This window comes from Lichenostomus cassidix, chromosome 2 (genome assembly GCF_008360975.1).
Source record: "Lichenostomus cassidix isolate B80296 chromosome 2, HeHo_3.0, whole genome shotgun sequence".
Lineage (NCBI taxonomy): Eukaryota > Metazoa > Chordata > Aves > Passeriformes > Meliphagidae > Lichenostomus > Lichenostomus cassidix.
The window spans coordinates 32,473,916-32,495,552 of record NC_139482.1 but is presented as its reverse complement, the minus strand read 5'-3'; the positions used below and the strand labels follow the sequence as shown (position 1 = coordinate 32,495,552).

Here is a 21,637-nt window from a genome sequence, read left to right as displayed (position 1 = left end):
GAAGACGAACACAACATGCTTTTTTTCTAATGTTAGCCTGGCTCACCAGCCTATCTGGCAACCAATTCAATATGCACTTTAAAGGTATGTTTAGTGTGCATCCTGAATCTCCTTCTGGGACAGAACATGCATGGACAGTCCAGTGCTTTCACTATGTTCAGCGAAGTGGCAGATGCCTTTTTAAAAACCACCATTGGATATTTGGCCTTAAAATATAGATGTAACATCATCTTTGGCATTTCTAAAAATTTTACTTATAGGCAGGGTTTTAAAAGCATGTGCCTCATCCCTTCTGAATGCAAATTAATACGTCCAATTTAGAGCATAAATACTATGCATATCAATAGATCCTGTTGATGCATAACATCTCTTAGGACCTCATCAACAACTCCAATAGCACTTGATTTCAATGGGAAAAATGTCTCAGTTGTACATAAGTATAAACAAGCATTCCATGGTCCAAAAGGATTGTTTAAGCAGAAGAATGCTTACATGGAGAAGGCATTCTTAGTCCCTCTGAGGACACTGATACAAAACAAAAAATAAGGTGATTTTGTCTACTAGTGATGGAGCATTGTGGCTATTGTATATCCCTATTGTTGTAGCTCTCAAAATCAGCTAATTAAGACATACTTCACCAGATGAAAATATTTATAAAGTCAGAGTGTCCATAACAAAAAAGCTAAAAAAAGCTTCACAAAAGAAATTCCCAACATTCTCTGAATATATTCAAATTACTTCCCTAATTAATAATAGGAATTGGAGCTTTAGAGAATGACATCATGATGATTTTTTTGTTTTGTTTGTTTTGTTTTCTGATTATATAAAAAGATGGCAGTTTTATTTTCTGTACAGATTCTGAGCTCTCTATGTAAGCTCAACTCGAGAAAAATGAAAGTACTTTCAACCAAGAAGTTTACTCTGCTTGTTTTAGCTACAGTGGTCTTTCTCACATCAAACAGCATATGTCTTAATGAACCGATGAAGTTCAGGCTGCAGAGCAGAGAAGAGAATGATGAGAAATATTATGAGGTAAGATCTGTATGACTATTACATTATTTGGGGAAACTGTGGGTCAGATCCTGAGCTCACTGGATGTTTTGGCACAGGCTGTCCTAAACTCACAGCACAGCATTCAGCATTACAGCACTAGCAGTATGAAAAAAGCTTGTTGAAAGAATTTTCAAGAAATTCATTTGCTCAGACACACATACTCTGTAAATCAACTCATATTTCAATTTTCTCACAATACAGCTTTTTGATTAGGCTGAGACTTTTTCTGAAATGTTTCTTACTTACACAGTGGGTCCTCAATTAACATTCCTGTCAGGCATTTTATGCACATAATATAACAGATAGATTATTAATCCAAAATTAATAAAGGCATGCTTGTAATACTCAAAGAATAATGATAAACAGAGAACATTTTAAATCTAATATAGTTAATGGTCTTAAAATTTTACTCTGGATATTGCCTATAAAAATTTCTTTGCAGGGTTGCACATTTATTATGTCTCAATAGATGCCAAATTAAATTTGCACACTTCATCTGTATTATTTTTCATGTCTGCCCTGCAAATACTCCCTGGGAAATGGGAGCCAACCTCTCTTTTTGACTTATCATCATTGGTATAATAAACAACCTTCAAAACAAAATACAATTTCAATTATTCTAGTCAAATCCTCTGGTCTATCTAATCCACTGTCTTTTATATACTTCCAGAAGGGGTATGCAGGTGCAATCAGAGGGATAGTTTATTTAATGTTTTCATCATGAAGTATGAACAAGAATGGCTCATTCCCCTTCTCTGCCAGTAACTGGAGTAGCTCACAGGGAAGTCAAACAGGGAAAACAAAGTGAAATTAGGATTAGTAGCTTTTGTGTCTTTAACTGAAATTTAAACCCCTATTTGTACATATTTGCTGCTAAGGCTTGGATAATAATTTTTGTCACAAAAGTAAATGATTTTCAATATGCCTGGGAAGAACACTCCTCTATAAGAAGGGTCATACTGATAAAGCTATTTTTCAAGCAATAGCTGCCCTTTACATCATCGGTAATATACTAGGCTCAGTTCTTCATTGTATGTCAGTATAGATACAGACAGTATATTTTGTGCTGGTTGCATAAAATTTTGGAGCCCAGGCACTCCCAGTGCAACTTGTATACTAGTGGAGGACTAAAGCCACTTAAAGCTCAGGGCAACCTCTATGCTGCAAGGCCAGATGTGAACTTGACCCAAGTTATGTTGTCTAAAAAGCTTCACAAAAGAAATTTCCAACATTCTCCAAATATATTCAAATTATGTTCCTAATTAATATTAGGAATTGGCGCTTTGGAGACTGACATCATTATGAATTTTTTGTTTGTTTTGTTTTCTGTTTATATAAAAAGATGGCAGTTTTATTTTCTGTACAGATGCTGAGCTCTCTATGTAAGCTTAACTCGAGAAAAATGAAAGTAATTTCAACCAAGAAATTTCCACTCACTTCCCTGTCTTTTGGCCTGGATGGATATTGGGTCCAAAGCATCCACCCAGTGCACAGAAAGAAATGAGCTATACCTTCAGGTAGCTTGGTCCATGCTCTTGTTCATCCACACCAGATGAACAAGAGTCTGGGTCTTTGTCAAGTCATTAAATATATTCAGCATCTTCCCCTCCAGACAACTTCAGTGGTGACATTAGCAAATGTGGACCTGACAATAACTGCTCTCCACCCTTAACTGATGGCACAGGCACTGACAGCTATGCCCAGAAATATTTCCAACTGACACCATTTGGACAGAACCATTTGCTGATACTGACATGGAGATGTGCTCTTGGTATCAGAGGTTTGAAAAGGCAAGCCGGACAGTGTCTGGATATGAAGTAATCCACATGAAGGAGCCCATATAAAACACAACTAAAAAACATTACATATTCAAAAAAATAAGACTATTATCTGGCAGCTTGCTAAGGAGGTATGAATTGAATATTTTGTGTGACTGGTAGATAGAGTAATGCCCTATAAAATGATAGTATCCTTTTTTAAATTATTTAAATTGTTTAAATTATTAAATATTTACATATTTTAATTATTAAATATTTAAATTTAATTTTTAAATTATTTAATTTATTTATTAATTTTTTTAATTATTTTTCTTTAGATTAAAGATAATGTTTTGGAAGAAAAGCAGAGGAGTCTCAATTTTGAAGAAATGGAAGACTGGGGATCAAAAAATATCATTAAAATGAACCCTTTTACAGTAAACAAGGTGCCAAATTCAGTTGCTAATTTACCTCTTAGATTTGGAAGGAATTATCCAGAAGAAAGAAACATTAAACCATTTGCTAATTTGCCCCTGAGATTTGGGAGAGCTTTTGGAGATACCATACCTAATCATGCTCCAAAGGTATCACACAGGCTTGGGAGATCTCCACTTGTTAAAGGTTCCAGTCCATCACTTCTAAATTTGCCACAGAGATTTGGGAAGTCACTGGCTGTCAATCTGCCTGGAAACGTTCAGGAATCTGAACCAGGTAATGCTACACAAGTGTTCAAGCCATGCATTAAAATACATATTAAATCATAGGCTTGCCATGATCAAATACAGCTAGAATTTCTCAAGAAATATCTCTAAGCATTTCAATATGAGTTCAATTTGCCAAAAGAAAGATTGCAGTTCATCAAATCAAAAAGTCTCATCAAAAGTAGTGGAGAATCTTTTTATAAAATCTTTTCTAATCTTTTCTATTGCCAAATAGCCAAATCGGAAAATGTTCATATGACAGGATTATGTTTGATGCCTTTTTAGATCAGGTTTCATTTTGCAAAGTTATAGCTTTGGTGAAGAAGGTACAGAAACATTAAAATATCCCATTTCAGCACTATAAAATTACAAACTTCCCTAAAAATTACTCTTCCATTTTCTAAATTTATGCAAATTAGAGTTATAAAAAGACAAAACTCCAAGCTGAATACCAGCATTCTGAAAATGGTTTTTTCTCATCTGATCCTATTTTTTTCATATTTTCTTACTGAGACAATGTTTGAGGTTTTGATTTCTCATTCCAAGTTAATATGAAAAACTTTTTATGACATCTCAGAATTTTTTCAGGATAGAAAACTATTTCCTGTGCATTACTAAGAATAATTTAAACCAGCTCTTCAATAACAGCCCTTCTTATCATAACTGCTGCCTTACTGGAACTGCCCATTTGTCTTGTAACCAAGTTTCAGTTGGCTACCCCTGACCTCTACCTGACACATGCATAAAGGAGAAGTTCAAGCCAGGAAAGATAACTGATATATTAGAAGCCAGGATTCTCTCTCATTTAATTTGATCCCTTTCATTCCTTTCTCACTCTCTCACCTAATTATAACAGCTTTTGTTTTATTTGTCTGGTATTTTTAGGGACAGGAATTCTGACAGTTACCAGAATGAAATTATGAAGACAGAATCTGAAAGACTTGGAAAAGCTGCGATGTGTTTTCAAAACTCCAGGTCATGAAAAGGAAACATATGTGAACTGAAGTGCAAACCTGCCTTCATGTATGCATAATGTATTTATTCTGTACAAACCCTTGACATATAAGGCAATGATAATTGTAGTGGTTGGTGTAGTAGTTTACTTCAGTGGCAGTGTAGTATAAATTCTATTTACTTCTGTGCAACTTATGTCCTATTGGCTGTAAAACCTAATTTCAGAACAACGGCTGTATAATTTAAAGCATTTTAAGCAAAATTAAAATAAGCATAATTTGAAAAAAAATGCATGGTTCAAATAAAAAGAAGCCTATGATGTAAATAACAATCAGAAGCAGGATCAAAACTGCTGCTAGCCTTTGTGTCACAGGCAGCTAAAGAAAAGTGTTGAGAAATGTTTTTCTGTTTTTTATGAGTCATCTTAAACATAAATCTGAAAGGCAATGTGTCTCTCTGGTAGCTTGCTCCTACACCTCTTCTGCTCACCAGCTAGTCCAGTTTTAAATTGATATGAGAATCACACACACAAATGGGTCCCTGCATGAGCAGCCATTTGATGCTCGGTCTATTCAATAGCTTGGAACCAGACAATCTGTCTCTGTCCAGTTCCTAGCCCTCAGACCTCCACCTACCTTTGACTCCTCAGTTGCTGGCAATCAGACCACTCACTCTACTCACCAGCTAGCCTGACTTGAGATTTGCTATCAGATCATATACACACATGTTCAGAGTGTCTCATCAATGTTTGGCTGAACCTCCTCAAGGCATTGAGTGGTTCCTTCAAGTCACATCAAGCAGTGATCCAGGAATTCTGCTCTTTGTTACTGTCTTGTTACCTCCTCTTCCCCAAAGATTGGGTATCTGAGAGTTTGATTTATTAATTCTCCCATCTCTTGTCTTTGTCTTTATGCTGAATAACCAGTAAACAGATATCCTTACATTCTACATATCTTTAGAAGAACCTGGAAAAAGCCCTAACAAACTGACCAGATAAATTCATAGATGGGACAAAGGTTGAGTTGCCGTTCCTCTACAAACTTAATGAGCCTACTTGAAAGACAACACTATTCAACCTGTGCCTGGTGAATCTATTTCAATCCAAAGGAATCAGACTACAGTCCTCAGAATATCTATTCTCTCTACTTGCTCCTACCTGAAATAACAAAGAGATAGGAAAATCTAAACTGATAAAAACCAATGAGATTACACATTTTGAATGTAAGAGTCCCAAACAAATCTTTGGGCTTCTCTCTGAGCCTCAGAAGACACTCTACCTAATGAGTGCTAGTGAAAGACCTGTTTTGCAGTGTAACACTTGGGTACAGCAGTCAAGTCCATGCTGGAGGACACTGATCAACAAATTGTGTGTGAGGAAAGTCAAAGACCCAGGCTATGAAGTAGAATTCTTTTCATTGCCTATGACCAGAACAGGTGACACTCTCTCTTTAGTCAGGAAAACCAGACCTTTAAATGTTTTACAGTAAAATGGACAGCCGAAGGAAATGCCCTGAACTTTGAGTTGTGTTTCTGGTCCTGCAAACCACACTGCACATCATGTGAACCAAAAGCAAACAAGATTTGTGAGAATCCCTGAGTAGCAACAGAAGCTCCCTTTTTAAGGCACACATCACCTAGCAACAGGAAAAGGGTACATATCAATTGGCATTAATGATGGGTGCTGTGGGAGGAAAACAGAAGCCCAAACACTGGCCCAGCAGCAGGTACAATTAAGTTGTCCTCTCATTGCAAGCGTCATAGCATGGATACAGGAGATGGCTATTGATTTATTTTCCTTCAGCAGAGGAACTGCTAGGTGAAAAGTACATAAAGCAGGAATTATGCTACGCTGTGCAAAATTTCTGTTTGGCTTGAGAGCACATCAGCCAGGAAAACAATGACTGCATAGTGCAACAGGAGGAGAAGGGGCACAACAGGCAACATCCATTGCTCTAGCTATCACTCACTGGATTATTTATTAGCCATATACAGATATTATTCATGAATTGGGAAAAAGCAAGGAAAGGACACAAGTAAATCAATTGACAGACTATTGAGGCTTACTGGCATGAATTCTTGTAGGGTTCAGGAGCTCCCCATCTTCCTTGCCATACAAGTAATATTTACACCTATTATTAAAGTTTCCATGCAAAACCACCAGGTTTCTTTTAGATTCTGACTTAAGTTTATAGAGAAGACAGCTGGCAATGTACTGATTAATTTAGAAGTTCAAAGGCTCATCTGGCATGGGTCCTCCATGGGGTGCAGGGAGACAGCCTGCCTCACCAGGGTCTGCAGGATGCAGAGGAATCTCTCCTCCGAAACCTGGAGCACTTCTTATTTGGATGAATTACTGAAGGAGAACAGAGGAAAACTTTTAAAAATCATCTGCTTCTCTTAGCTGCTTAACTCTGTGGGTACTTAAAATACATCCACATCTTGGGGCAATAAAAGAGTTTGGAATTTATTCTACGGCCAACATGGAGAAATTTATTTGTAAAAGAATGGAGATAAACTTTCTTTGAACTCTGCTGTTGAAGAGAGCGGCTCAAGAAAAACATAAAAGCATATGTTTGGTGCTGAGCTTGTCTTTGAGTGTAGTTACCATTTTGACTAAGTACCTACTTGCCTTTAGAGAACATCATCAATTCTGAGAGCTGTAGGTTTGCCTGTCCCTCAAGAGGCATTTCAAATGAAATTGTACAGCCCAATTCAGCAGCTGATTTCTTTTGGCAGCTATGAAACAAAAGTCAGAAGTTTAATTTAGATTCCTGTGAAGAAATTAAATACCAGTGGAGGTACTCCAGAGTAACCTAGAGTGTAGTTATACTGGGATCACATATGGCTTATGGAATCTTGAAAGAAGAGTGAAGCCAGGTGATTTGGTATTGCTCTTGATGTGTCAGTCTGTGGAAAGAGCAGGGGAAGGGAAAAGAGCAGACAGTTTTCAAAAGGTATTTCCTGTGTCTGCTCAGCCACCACTGCATGTTTCTGGAAGTTCTGTATTTCAAGACATTTCCCAACAAATGTGTTCTTGCACATATTTATACTGCATATGATTTTATGAACCCAGGGGTGGCCTGGAGGATTTCAGAGCCTACTCCTGTCTCAAATGAGAACTAGTAATAAATTCTTTCTGGGTCTTATTTCCCTTTGCTGCTAAGTGCAGATGGTACACAGTTTGGCACTGGCACAACATGAGCAGTAGTGATTTCCTTAGTTATCCCAGAAATCACTGAGATGAGGATACAGTAACTTGGGCTGACTGAAAAGGAGCACACAGGAAGAAGTTTGCAGGTAATGCATAAAGTAATGGGTTTTTTTCCCCATTTTCCAACATGTAACAGAAAAATATTCTCGTTTGTTAGAATTATTTGACAGTGAATAATCTGTTCTTGTTTTTTATAATACTTTGCTCTTAAAACACTATTTCATTATATGCTCTTACATGTGTGCTACAAAATTTCTTGTTCAGACCCTCACCAGCTAATAAGCATGAGAGAAATCACTGTGCGTGATTTCGTGGTACACTGTGCAAGTGTACCAGATATGTCTCTGGATACTTGACTATCAGAAAATGTGATAAGCAGCAGCCTTAACTGAAAGAATTCAACCCTCTATAAGCCTGTGCTGGAGAGCGTTATCCATACAAGAAATACATGGTCACCCTGACACTGTATAGAATCTTTCTAAAATATAAATTCACCTTGTGGCCTGATCCTACCACCAGCCTGGGATAAATTTAAAGTAACTCCAGTAGAATCAGTGGATTGATTGATTGATTGATTGACTGATTGACATGACATGGACACTGAGTGCAATTTAACTTATAAGTAAGTTAGATTCACTGAGGTTGTCAAGAAGCTGCTGCATGCAATTATACAGCATTTTTCATGTGAACGGACAAAAAGTGGGGCACAGGCCCTAAAACTAAAATCACTTTAGTGGCTAGAAAATAAATGCTCTTTAACTGTTTCTTGTAACATGCAAGTCACAGCTTCATATTCTGGGTTATAACATAAAACTAGAAGAATTGTATGTAATTATTCGATAATCTAAATAATCAGCTTTTATATTCAAATTAAAGATATGCATAAATACAGAAAAACTGACTCGGAGATAACAAAACTTTATGTCTGTTTTCTAAAGTAAAAGCAAGACATTTGCAAGACGTATTATCAAAATGTGACTCAAGTCTGGAATTCTCATCGATGCAAAACTGCAAAACTAGCCCGTGGCCACGAGAGGGCAGAAAGAACATTCCTTGTAAAGCTTGATTTTGGGGAGAATCGTGTATTCCCGTATAAAACCTAAGATGCAAATTAGCACGAGAAACTCCTGGAGGAGTTAAAAAAATTAAAACTACACCATCAGTTTTACAATATCTATCTCATGAACTTTCAACGTTAACATGTCTGGTCATCTCCACTTTCTGTCTTTTAGTAACTATTCCTAGAACAAATAAGTTAAAAAAATAAAGTGACATTTGACATAAAGCCTGAAGAGAGCATTTGTTGCAGTGTGTATTAAGCTGTCTATCAATGCTTTCTAATTTTTGCCTTTAAATGCCAGCTTAAGGATAAGAATATGTATCATTTCTCCCTTCATTGAACAGCTTGCTTTGGCTCTTTTTGGATCCGAATGCATCTGTAGCTCTCACAATATTGTGGCTATTAAAATCACTGAGAAGTCCGGATAATGATGTCTCTGTCTTCTTCACTGAAATGCTCACATGCTTCTATTTTCTGCACCAAAATTATGGGGACAAATAATTAGATAAATTACTTTTCTCCCTATTTAGCTGAGCTGGCCTCACCTTTTCTGACCCACCTCTATATAGGTAACATAGCTTTTTTCACTAAGAAACAATGTTTCTATTTTTGATTTCCACTAGCTCTGTCCCATTTCAACATCTGAGGCATATTGAGTTTCATCATGGAGGGAGTACTGGTTTAATAACAGCCTCAGCAAGTCTTCATCTTTTCTGCATTAGTCAATGGGAAGGTTATAAGATCACTGCCCTGAGATTATACATGTACCACAGCTAAACACAAATTAGTATTTATCCTGTCTGTCAGAGCCATCAAGTGATTTTTAGTCCCTGGGAGCAGAATATTTTGCTTAAGAAAATTGATTATGCTTTCAATTCCTTGTTGTAAGGCTCCTTCCTCTCTTTGCCTCAGCAAAAGGCATAGCTTTTCTTATCCCACTTTCCACATAACTGCTAGAGCATGGGAACAACCTTGGACAGGCCTTGACTGTGGGGTTAAAGGAGCAAGCAATCAACAGGACAGTTGAGTAAGTGAGGAAAACAGAGGGCAAGCTCTCAAGAAAAAACATAGAGAGGTAGAAATGGAAGCACTACAAGGAGAACTCACTGCAGAACATTTTAAATATGCTTAGGTAGATAGCTGGAGTAGTAAAGTTGTCAGGCTTGTAATTGTCATTTTTAGCCTGGGAAGAATTCTTCAATGATCATGCTTCTTTATATCACCTCATTTCTGCTTTTGACTTTCACCGTATTTTAGAAGTAGAGCGGGTAGTACCAAGTTTATTCTCTACATTCCTCATGACACAAGATGGGACTAAATGCACAAGCGTTTTACTTAACAGTCTTTGAAAAGCCTTTAAAACACACATACATGAGTCTGTAGACCCTGCTGTGCTGAGTGCTGAAGGAGCTGGCTGATGATATCTTGAGGCCACTCTAAACCTTGAACAATCACGGCAACTGAGAGACATGTCTGAGGACTGGAAGAAGCAAATGCCATTTTTATCTTTGAAAAAGGCAGGAAGGAGGACCCAGGGAACTACAGGCAGTCAGACTCATTTCCAGCCCTAGAACGGTATGGAACCATTCTTCCTGGAAACCACTTCCAGGCACATGAAGGACAAGATGACCAGGATGACATCCAATGCAGCCTGGTAAAGGAGCTATACAGAGATGGATCTAGGACCTTCATCCTCTAATTAGATTTTTTCCAAAGAAACTCAGTAATGTGGAGATACAAGTGGCGGCAAAACACACAAATTAGGTACTGATAGATTTATATGTGGGGATGACCTCTTATGTGTGAAGATTTAGAGCGTAGAAGTGATGTCCTAAGCCTTTTTCTTCCAGTCAACACACCCTTTTTTAATAACAGCTGAGGTAGGTCATTCCCATGCTATACTAAAACCACAACTTTAATTCTTCCACAGTATATTTTTGGAAGGAAATAACAGAGATTTTTCAACAGCTGAGTAATTACTGAAATGAAGGAAAATATTCTGAGAGCCTTTTCAAACATTCAGCCCTAGACTAAGATGAAGAATGAAAAAGAAACACTGAAATAATTTTTTTTCAGAATATATTAAACTTGTGAACTCTGGAAATCACTAATACAGCTATATCATTTGCAAATGGCACAAACATTAAAAGTTTAGTTCACTTTAATGTGATGGCCAAGCTATCCAGGCTAAAAACAAATCAGTGGTTCAAAATCATAATAAACCAATTACTGGCTTGACTGGTTATTAATAACATTATAGTGCATTTAATAGGTATTCAGAAAAGCTATTTATGTATTATCACCTGCCAAAAGACTTGCTCCCAGCTTTTTTAACACTGCTTTTCCAAGAAAAGTAGGACCTCCAGCTAGTTTTGCTCTTGCTGGTGAAAAAAACAACAGAACAAACACTCTTTTCAAATGCATCCATTTATTTTTATGCCACTTCAACTCAAACAAAAAACTCATTGAGAGAAAAGAAAAGGTCAGGAGAAGAAAGTAAAACAGATCAAAATCTATCACCACATCTGTGAAACATAGGAAGGCAAAAATATCCAGCAAGCCAGCTAACCAGAATCCAAACTCCACCAGCGGCAGCCAGCTCCAACTGTTTTGAAGGATGGTGTGAACATCCCACACAAGACCTTAGCAAAGAATACTGGTATCTCCAAGAATGGGAATAAAAATTGGCACCTCACAGAAGTCCTGCTGCTGTGCTGCCTGCCTTACTTGAAATCCATTAGGCTCAGCCAATTTTTCAAGAATTGAATCAACATCCACGTAACTTCACTCAGCTCTTTCCAGTCAAATATTCTGTAACAAACTGACTTGGTTTGTGGCTGTATTTATTGCTTTATTCAGGAGAGGTAAAACTGCACATGACCTATGTGTGTCTTGTATCCCAGCCCCCAGGTGTGCTCTAACATCCTTCTCCACCATTCAACCTGCTGACATCACCAGCTGCCTCACCCTATGTATCACTCGAGAAGGTTCCCAACACCCTCTTGCTGTGATGTGAAATACTAGCAAGACCAAAGCACAGTCACAGTGCACTGCACTGAATGAGAAGGTAGACTTAGTTCAGAGTTCAGCTCTACGCAGTTTCCTATTAATGCTTTTCTTCCAAAAAGGCAGACAATGAAGTATGGGAAGAGAGGGGCTGATATCCAGATATTGCCTCCTGTGTTAGAATATTTCTTTAGGGTTCTGTAAGCACAATATTTGAAAGGTTTTTATATTCAGAAATCAATTTTTATCTAGGTATCATTTCTCACAGTAATCATGCATCATTTTCCTATTCCTTCCTATCTTCTCCCATTGGAAGCTTTTCCTCAGCAAAGCCTCACAGTGATAAAATTCATTCTTTTGACCCTGGATTTCTGAAAGCTCTGGGGCTAAAATGTGTATGATCGTGGCTCCTGCTTTGGAGAGATATAATCCTGGAAATTACTGATTTCCTTTGTGGGTCATTTCCCCTGGATCTACAAGGATTTGTGACTTTGGTCACTGAGCTAAAATCCCGTTGGCTTCTTCTGCCAAGGAATTGGGCCAGACTGTCAGAGAAAAGAAATGGACAGGCACTGTGTGTCCCTCTGTATGCACTGAACATTGACCAGAGAGCACTATTCATAGGGATATCTTGACCCTTGGTCTGGATATTGCTGCTAAAAGGAGGTGTCAATGGCTGGGAGCTTGAGGTCCCTGAGCCAGCCACTTGGAAGTGCTGTGCAATGAAGTATTTCTCAGGACCTGGAGACAAATTTTAGGATTTGAATGGTGGTTTTGGACTAGTGCAGCTGCAGGGACATGGGACATGTATGTTCATCGCCCTTTTGATGAGGGAGTGTGGATTTCTGCAAATCAGTGGTTCTGTTGGTATGCTGGGTAAGACTGCAGATGGGTTTAAGTCTGTATGTACATTGTGGATTTGAAGCTGAGTGCAGTCAGATCATGATCTAGTGCTATGGATGATGGTTGAAATGCTAAGAGACTGATGAAGTTAAATTCATGGCATAGATCCCTGCCTCAGTGGGCAGCTGCTGTCATGGAGTTGTAAAGAGAAGCCATGAAATGTGGTACCTCCCTATATGTGCAACAGGCAGGGGCAAAAATATCTACTAGTAACAGGCTCCATCTGTAATTCTGGCAGCCAGAAATAAATTTCTGAGAAAGGCTAATAAAGCTGGATAGAGAGGAAATTCCACTGGGGTCTGAACAGTAGGGACTCAGAATTTCATTTCATTACAGAACCACAGCAGTTCTGCTGGAAGGTAAGTCTGATTTTTGTTTCTTGCCCTTTTGCAGATTATGGATCAACTACTTCAAACATTTTTCCCATTGCAAGCCAGTTGTACTTGAATTTGAGTCATCAGTGTAAGATTCCTACAGTGTTCATGTAGATACCATAGCAGACCACCCAACACTCTATAAACTACCAGCATGATAGAATTAGTTTAGTTTTCTTCACTTGAATATGCTACATCAGCTTCTTTTCTTCAAAAACATATGGCCCAAACTCCCAGACATCCTGGAAGAATAACATATTTCAAATACTTTCAAATTAGTTCCCTATTTTAATAAGGCAAAGCAAAATCTTTTGCATTTCACTAATGTATGCCAGAGAAGAAGAGGGCTTGAGGAAATAACCTTTTTGCCAAAGCTTTGCCAAAGCTTTGCCAAAGTCAGGATAGCAAACATACTAGTCAGATGAATATATAGTGCTCCTTTCTCCTTGAGACTCCTCAGACTCGTCTTCCCATTGTAAGATCCATATCCAAAAGCTAGCAGATCATTAAGTGCAAAGCAACACAGAAGTACAAAAGAGCAACTTAAAATGTAGGGAGGTAAAACAAAGGTCTCTCATCCTTTCCCACATGATGAGCCATTGGCTTTTAGTCAAAAGGAGCTTTGTCACAGTTTTGGAGAGCAGAATGAATTCAGTGCTTCCCTTTGTAACTATGAACTTATCTAGATGTCATTACACACCCCTACTGTGCTTGTCAAGGAGCAAACAGGGTCCTGAGGGCCTCCTCAGGATTGCCCTCAAAGAAGAAGGCACAGATACAAGGGAATGCTCTGCTGGCTCTTGGTGGATGGGGGAGGAAGCAGTAGTGCTTTTTTTTTGTTTACTTCATCTAAGAAGCTGATGGTGTTTTTTGAGAGAAGACTCTTTGTCATTGTGAACCAAAGTTTCATTTGACAGAAAGTAGAAGTTCTAGTGCTTTTCTCTTGCACAACAGAGCAGCTCAAAGCAGAGGCAACTTGTTTATATATAAATGGCTGCATGAAGTTCTGGAAAGCTCAGGGGCTTGTACTGACCTAATACAGCTTCTCTCCTCACAAAGACCTAATCAACCAGCGTTGCAATACAACTTCATTCAAGAGAAAGGAGGAGTAAAGCATTTCCCCTCAGCACAGAAATAGAGATAAAACCCACGGAATTAAGGAAAAAAGTCTTTTCTATTGAAAGTATCATGGGTTTAATATCCTTTCCAGAGTGGGACTGGAACTTTATAGTGAATCTGAATTCAGCAAGTGAGACTTCCTGTGTATAAATCCTTTCCTGTGCAAGCCGAACTTTCTGCTCTTATTACTTGAAAGCTTATTTCCAGCTTCTGTTCATCAGTAACACAAAGCAACAGTATCACACCTCTTTAATCTGCTTCTTTCATTTTTGTTTGTATGTTTGTTTTATGTTGTAAAATGGTTCCAATAACCTCTAGCAGTAGTAAAAGCAATAACCGTTGTTTCTTGTCAACATTTATCAGAATTAGGCAGAACTCATCTGTTTTCTCCTTAGTATCCAGATGCAGTACCAGATTCTTTGGTATTTGGTATTTTATCCTGCATCTTCCCCTAAACGCTCAAATAGAAAATATGATGCTACCGCATAACTTGTCCCAATACTACTGAGGAAATGAGGGACCTGAAGTCCTCAGCCCTTCAATTCAAATGTAGTACTAACTCCATTTCAAATTCCTGCTTGTCCAACAGTCACAAAAAACAGGTAAGAACAGAACTTGTAAAGGTAAATTATTGCATTAGAAGTATTTGATATCAATTTACTGTTACTGAAAGCATTTTCTCATGGTTATGTTTTTATGGCAAGACACATTTTTTTTCTTTTTGCTTTAAGGAAATGGAATATCTTCTACTTTGTGCAATAGTCTGTCAGTTCCCCAGGAAATATGTTCATTACAGCTGAAAGGAGGACTTCTGAAATATATTATACTGTGGCTTTAGCATTCAAAATCTCCTGAAATAATTTTCATAAAGAATAAAATGAGCATATATATTGCATTTCTAATGTGGAAGAAAAGAGCTTATTTCACAAATCAATCACCAGCATCTATCATGGTATCTACTCCTGTTTTAAACCTCTTTTTTTTTTTCCTATATTACAGGTTGACCTAGAATTACCAAAATAGACATTTAAATTAAAAGTTAAAGTTACAGGAAGCTTGCATTTTGCTTTCATAATCATCAATGTGTAATCAGGAAGTTTCAGGAATCAATGTGTTTTTACTGTATTTTGCCCTATATATTTTGCAATTATACTATAGCTGGGGGGCAGGCTATGGCAGAACTCCTACCATTTTTAAAGGACTGGAAAGCTGAACCTCCATGCTGCCTTGCACTCATGAATTTTTTTTTTAATCTGTTTTTTTTCCATACATAACAAATTCCAGAGTGAGCCTCAAGTACTCCAGTGTTCTTTCATATGAGATTTTATCTCTATGTTAGCAAAATCAGGTCTTAGTTTCCATCTTTCTGACAGCCTTCTGGTTCCCTACTTTTGATAACTTCTTCCATTATTCGTAACGTCTCCTATCCAACATCTGAATTCCAGTCAGAGTACTTTGATATTATTGGATTATCACACTTGTCAAACTGTGTCTTGATGCCTCCCACTTACATATCTGCCCTGAGGCAAGTTTTTGTGGTATTCCTTGCATTGCAGAAAAATCTGGTGAATTTCCATCTGCGCTCTTTTAACTATTAATAGACTTGGAAGTATACTGAATTATAGACCTGATCTAAATTTTAATGAATGCATAGGAAAGAATGATGTTAGCTACATAGGTTACCCAACAAAAGAGAAAATTAAGCTCAGAATGGGCTATGGTGTGAGGATCTGAATGCAACAGCAAAGCATCTTTCAGATGACCACTATGTTAGACCCAGCTCTGCAACACAAACATGAAATACATACAATAAAGTTGTAACATTCTTTTCTCTGTGACCAGGAAAATCTGCATTGTAAAACAGGTAGTAAGCTATATTTTTCTGCTACTGTAAACACAAACTCACATGAACTCACTAATCCATACCTGAAAAGAAGATGGCTGCATGTTTTAGAACACCATACGTGTTTTCAAAATGTTGCAATTTTTTCCTAGTCACATAAATACAAACAAACAAATAAATAAATAAATAGAAGACTTGTTCTCAGCTTTTAAAAATAATGCATTCATTAATTATTACATTACTTTCTAGGACTAGAGCATTTGCTACCAATATTTGCACAGCTAGACAGTGCGCCTGAATAACCAGAAGCATGTACATATATATGAATAATGCTGGGTTGTATACATATATACAAAGAAGGCATCCTATATATTTTACCCTATGATCAGACAGTCAGATTCAGCATTGATATACTAAGATTATGTGTATGGTTACTTATAAGTTCATTGGGAAAGAAGAGTTAATAAAAAGAAATTCAGCCAATCCAACTCCAAAAAAATTTTACTGAATTTCAAATCAATATGTTGTTCAGTGACTACTCCATTTGGCATGTATTGTGGACTACAGGAGATGTGTAGAGTGAAACAGTGGGTGCTGAGGATTTGAGATGCAGAAAACATACATTTCAGGTGCTGTGCACTGTAGATTGCCTATAGTGTGATTCCACAGATTAAGGCTCCATTTGAGGCTGTGGTACCCTCCCAGTGTACTCCTGGAACACATCTTTCAGATAATTACATCCATAAAGAACCCAGTTCATGTACTCCAAGACCAAGGCACTGCAAAATAGAGACCATTGGGAGATTCATGTAAAAAGTGGACTCCTGGATTAAAATGCCAGTGTGAATAAGAACTCTCTTTCCAAGACTTTCTGGAAGCTGTTGGCAGCACACACTCTTAGATGTGTTGGCTTCACGCACTGATCAAATCAGTTACTGGAGTTACTGGAATTACTCACAAGCTCATGATTTAAGACACTGTATTCATAAACTGTGGTTTCAGCTCCACATGACCAAAAAACCTCAAACAAATCTAAAGGGAAAAATGCAATTTTTTAATAACAAAGAATGTACTAGCAAATGGATGTTCTGATCCCAGAACATTAGTTGTTGAATGGTGCGGGGTTTTTTCTCAGAGGAAAAGAGCCTGAAAACTGGAACTTTTCTGTCAGAATTCAGAATAAATCTGTAATTGTGGAAGTCAGAAATGCTAGTAGTCTCTATTAAATGATTGACTATATTGCTGAAACTCTTTGGGATTGTTCATAATAGACACTTTTTAAAAATATGTTCACCTTAGCCCTTTTTTGATAATGTCTCTGGGCTGAGACATTTTTTAATGTGTCATTGAGCTCTCAAATATCACTGGACCAAAATCGGCTATAAATGTTTCTTTGTGAGAAGGAGACTTGTAAATATTTTAAGTTTAACACAGTCCTCTTTGAGCTGAACAGATGATCAGACTTCATTGGCAATGCTTCTCTTTTATGTCTAAGATAAAGTGGTTGTTCTGCAACTTAGTAGCCTATAGGTAGCAGTCCACAGGAATGATTTATTAATGTTTCCAGTCAGAGTTGGCTTAATGAATACAAACATCACAGCCACACAGATGACTTGGCATCTGCCTGACTACTTTCAGAATGGTGACAAAACTTTAGATAGAGCTTGTAAATGAATGCTTGAGTTCCTTCAGAAACTGAAAACCAGAAAACTTTTCTGATAATATGTGGTACATCAGATTCTTATTTTGGTTCATCATACACAGTCAAATTGCTTGATTTCAAATTACACCAGTGTATGGAAATGTATAGAAATGCACAGAATACCCTTAGCCTCCAGTACATCCATGTGAGTGCCTGACACAGCTTGCATTCAGTGTGAACTGCAGCTACTAAACAATAACATTTCTCACCCCTCTCTAGAGATGGAGAGGGGAAGTTTTCAAAGGCATAAATAACTAATTCTGAAATCAGCAGGAATTAGATGCTAAAGCTTCCATGTGTGCTATTGCATATATTTGCTGTCCATATGCTACTTAAGTAGTACTGAAAGGACAGTGCAGGTATCTAAGTGCTGGCAGCTGAGACTCAATTACACTGCAAAATGCACATGCTGCATGTATCTGTCACCTTCTCTCTGCTTCTCACTGACCAAAACATGATCGACTTGATCTGACCTTCATTAAACAATTGCCAATCACCACTGTACTAACTTTTTCTAGTGACAGATCATCCTAATAGTATTAGCCAGAATAAGCTGAGTAAGTCAGAGTATGAAAATAAAGCCAAGTCATCATTGTTTAAAATACTTCAGTTAACCATCACTGTTGCTGCTATCAAAAAACATTTTGGGTTTTTTTTCTTTTGGATATGGAGTTCAGGAAATTCCATCATTGCTGCTTCCCTGAGCTGCAGAAAGGAAGCATGGAAGAATTGCTCTATGTCTACTGCCAGAAGACAACTGAGCAAAGGAAAAGGATCTCTATGTACATTTGCTAAAGGATGTCAACCTTATGGTAGTGGAGAAGACCCTCAGCCAACATAGGTCAGACATATACTTCTCACAGTCAAAATGTTTAAGTGAAGTGTTTTTACCAAGAAAAGCACCAGATAGCAAAATGGTTGGACAGCAGTTTAGACTGAGATGTGCAAATATTCGTACGCCAAAAAGCACTTTAAGCTTTTGTTCTTTTCACAATGCCCTAAATATTAATGTGGAAATATATTGGTACTCACAGATCTCCACACAGTATTTTGCTGAAACACTTGAAGTTCCAAATTTCCACAGTTATTTTTTGCCTATCATTGGATAATTATTTGCTGTTGGCTGTTGTCCAAACCACCCCTCCTGAACCTACAGATTTCACTTTTGGCCTAATTTACAGCATCCACAAATACCATAGGCATAAACATGAAAAGTCAGTGCTCAGCTTTTTAAGAAAGCTGTTATAAAATAATAGATATGTCTAGAGAGCAGCTGAGGAGCTGTTGGGGAATGCTTTTGGAACTAGGGCTCCTTTTCCTAGACTCTTACCACAGCCAATTTTTTCCTTAAAATATGCTGGGGTTGGTGCCACTTCCACTGAAACCAGTTCCAAACTTCTTTTTCTTTATGATAATATAAGTTTTTTTTAAAAAATTACTAACTGAAAGATAGGCAAATGATGATGCCAAATCTCTGTTGTTCAGACACTTGTGTAGGTTTCAGATCACCATTACTAACTTACAGGAAAGCTCTGAAAGCAGAGCACCCTGCTTAGGAAAGCTTTGGAAGCAGAACATGCTGCTCAGGGCTGACTCAGAAAAGTCCAAGGATAGCCTTCAGTCCTGCAGCCTTTCCTGGACAACAGGAATGGAAGATGCAGACTAGAATATCCAAGAGTTAAAACATGACTCAAAGACTGGAAACTTGCCTCCCTGTCCTTGTTCTCCTCTGTGTCATCGTGAGCTAACTTTCGTGTGAAATGATCACAGAATATCTCAAGTTGGAAGGGACCCATATGAATCACCAAGTCCAATTCCCTGCTCCTTGCAGGATGATCTAACATTAAATCATGACTAAGAGCATTGTCTAGATGCTCCTTAAACTCTGACATTTGGTGCCCTGGGGTGTCTGTTCCAGACAAGGAACAGAAAAGTTGTTCAGAGCATCTACAGGTACCCACAATCCTGATGGTGCTACTCTTGGGCAAAAGAGAGCAGCCTTTCCTCCATACTAAGTTTCTGTAAAACACACAAATCAGGCAAACAACAGAGCTACAGTAACCCAAATGACAACAGTTTCACTGATCTCAATGAAACTTGCCAGAGATACAGGCTAGATATTAATTAAAAACTTGCTCTAGTGCAAATAATTACAGAGTAGAAAGCTGAAGTGGGCAAGATGCAAATGAAGTATTTCTGTGTTTGTGCCTCTCATAGTACTGACACAAATTTCAGCGGAGGAAGTATAAGAAGCCTAAATAAATATGTTTATAATAGCATTTGTAAATAAAACTTCAAGAAGTATCCACAGTGAGAATTAATTTAACTGTAAGGCTTTTTCTAACATTTGCAAAATAGTATTGGTTATGGCTGATCTTTCCACCTGCATTTCCATCAGTTTCACACTCTTATTCACTCTCTGCTGTTGGTTTTGGGTTTTGGTGTGTTGCTGTTTTCTCTTCAGATTGTTGTCAGTGAAAAGCACCATACAGTTTGGGTGGATTCTGTGAGCCCTTTGGCATCAGAAGGAGTTGAAAGTGATCTCTATGGCATAGAAATAACTCTTCATAGGGTAAAAAGTTGGAGCCTGTACCCATTGAGGCATTCCCATAGCTCCTGTTGAGTGTTAAGTGTGTGTGGAAAGGAACTGCAAGAGCCAGGCTTTCCCAGGGGGAAATGCTCAGCATTCTCAGGAACTTTAAAGTCAGGCATGGGTGCTCAGCATTTCTCAAAATCCAGCTCTGCATGATGTAGATTTTGAAACACAGGATAATTTCCACACTGGCAGGATCTATGAGCTTTGATATTAGCAGTTGCCTGAAAAATCAAGACAAAACCATACCAATTTATTTGGATTTTTATAAGGAAACAGAGCATAAGCTTTATATATTTATGTGTTTTCTCTGCACAGAGGCCTTCCTACTGAAAAATACGCTGGGGGAAAAGTGATATGTGTATGAATGGTGAACTGTAAGTGTAAATTTTCAGTTAACCATATTGTGAATTTAGTGAATATGGCAGCAAACTGAATTTTCATTCCACTCTGTTGATATGAAATGCAGCTATGATACAAAATTGAAGGGCCACGTTCTGTAAACAGGGATTAGCTAGTAACAAAGGACAGCAACCACAGTCGGGAAGGAAATTCAGAATACAACATTGTGCCACTTCAGTTCAAGTAGCTCTTCAACAAGAATCTCTGAGTTTGCTTTTAGGTTGCAATAATAATAAATTAAACAATTTATTATTGTTTAATAATACTCAAAAATATTAGCCTTTCTACTAGTTAGAATCCAGATCAAACTGGATGAAGTAACCATGACACCATATGTATTTCAGTCCATTTTTCTCATACATATTTATATATATGTATTTTTGAAGGAGGCTCATCAAGGATTATTTTCCTCTTTGCTGCTGTTCAAGAGGTATTGGAGTCAATTTGCTGTGGGCGTTTTGCAATCCAACATTTCGCCACTTGATGGCACCAGCAAAACACTTAAACTTGATCAAACGACCAGCATTTCCAATTAAGGTACTTTGAAGCATAGATGCAAATTTTTCAAATGGAGAAAGCAAAAAACCTCTTATATCAGCACTGATAACTTAAGTATATTAGAAACCTGAGAATAATTCTGTGATGATTCCACAGTTATCTTTAAAGGGCTGTGAGGTGCACTCCTCATGACAGCTGCTCACCAGAATACATCGTCCAGGTACACAGGCTGAGGAAGAGATCACAGCACCTTTCTGGGGATTTTCTTCCTTAATAGGAAGCAACCAGAGACTGCTGTGACTCTGTGCCTTTCTACCAGCTATATAAGGAGGAAGGAGATTTTACAGGAGTAGATCAAACTCTGCCCATGTACATACTGAAAAGTACATAACCTTGGACTCTGAATATTTGATCAACAGATTATTAAAATGCTTTCTCCATTATTAGGCACTCACATCTTA

The 21,637-nt window shown here is 37.7% G+C and overlaps 1 protein-coding gene across 1 annotated transcript; it reads left to right on the top strand.

Moving 5' to 3' along the window:
- Window positions 1–891: 891 nt before the first annotated feature.
- Window positions 892–4,758, top strand: NPVF (neuropeptide VF precursor). Its single transcript, XM_085053944.1, has 3 exons — window positions 892–1,032; window positions 3,149–3,521; window positions 4,397–4,758. The coding sequence occupies exons 1-3, from the start codon at window positions 892–894 to the stop codon at window positions 4,432–4,434; spliced, it is 552 nt and encodes a 183-aa protein (XP_084910070.1). The 3' UTR covers window positions 4,435–4,758.
- Window positions 4,759–21,637: the final 16,879 nt, after the last annotated feature.

Excerpts from the sequence above, each read along its gene's own strand:
- NPVF (XM_085053944.1), top strand. The coding sequence starts at position 892 with ATGAAAGTACTTTCAACCAAGAAGTTTACTCTGCTTGTTTTAGCTACA. Across the intron at positions 1,033-3,148 it reads ATGATGAGAAATATTATGAG|ATTAAAGATAATGTTTTGGA; the intron begins GTAAGATCTGTA and ends ATTTTTCTTTAG. Across the intron at positions 3,522-4,396 it reads CGTTCAGGAATCTGAACCAG|GGACAGGAATTCTGACAGTT; the intron begins GTAATGCTACAC and ends TGGTATTTTTAG.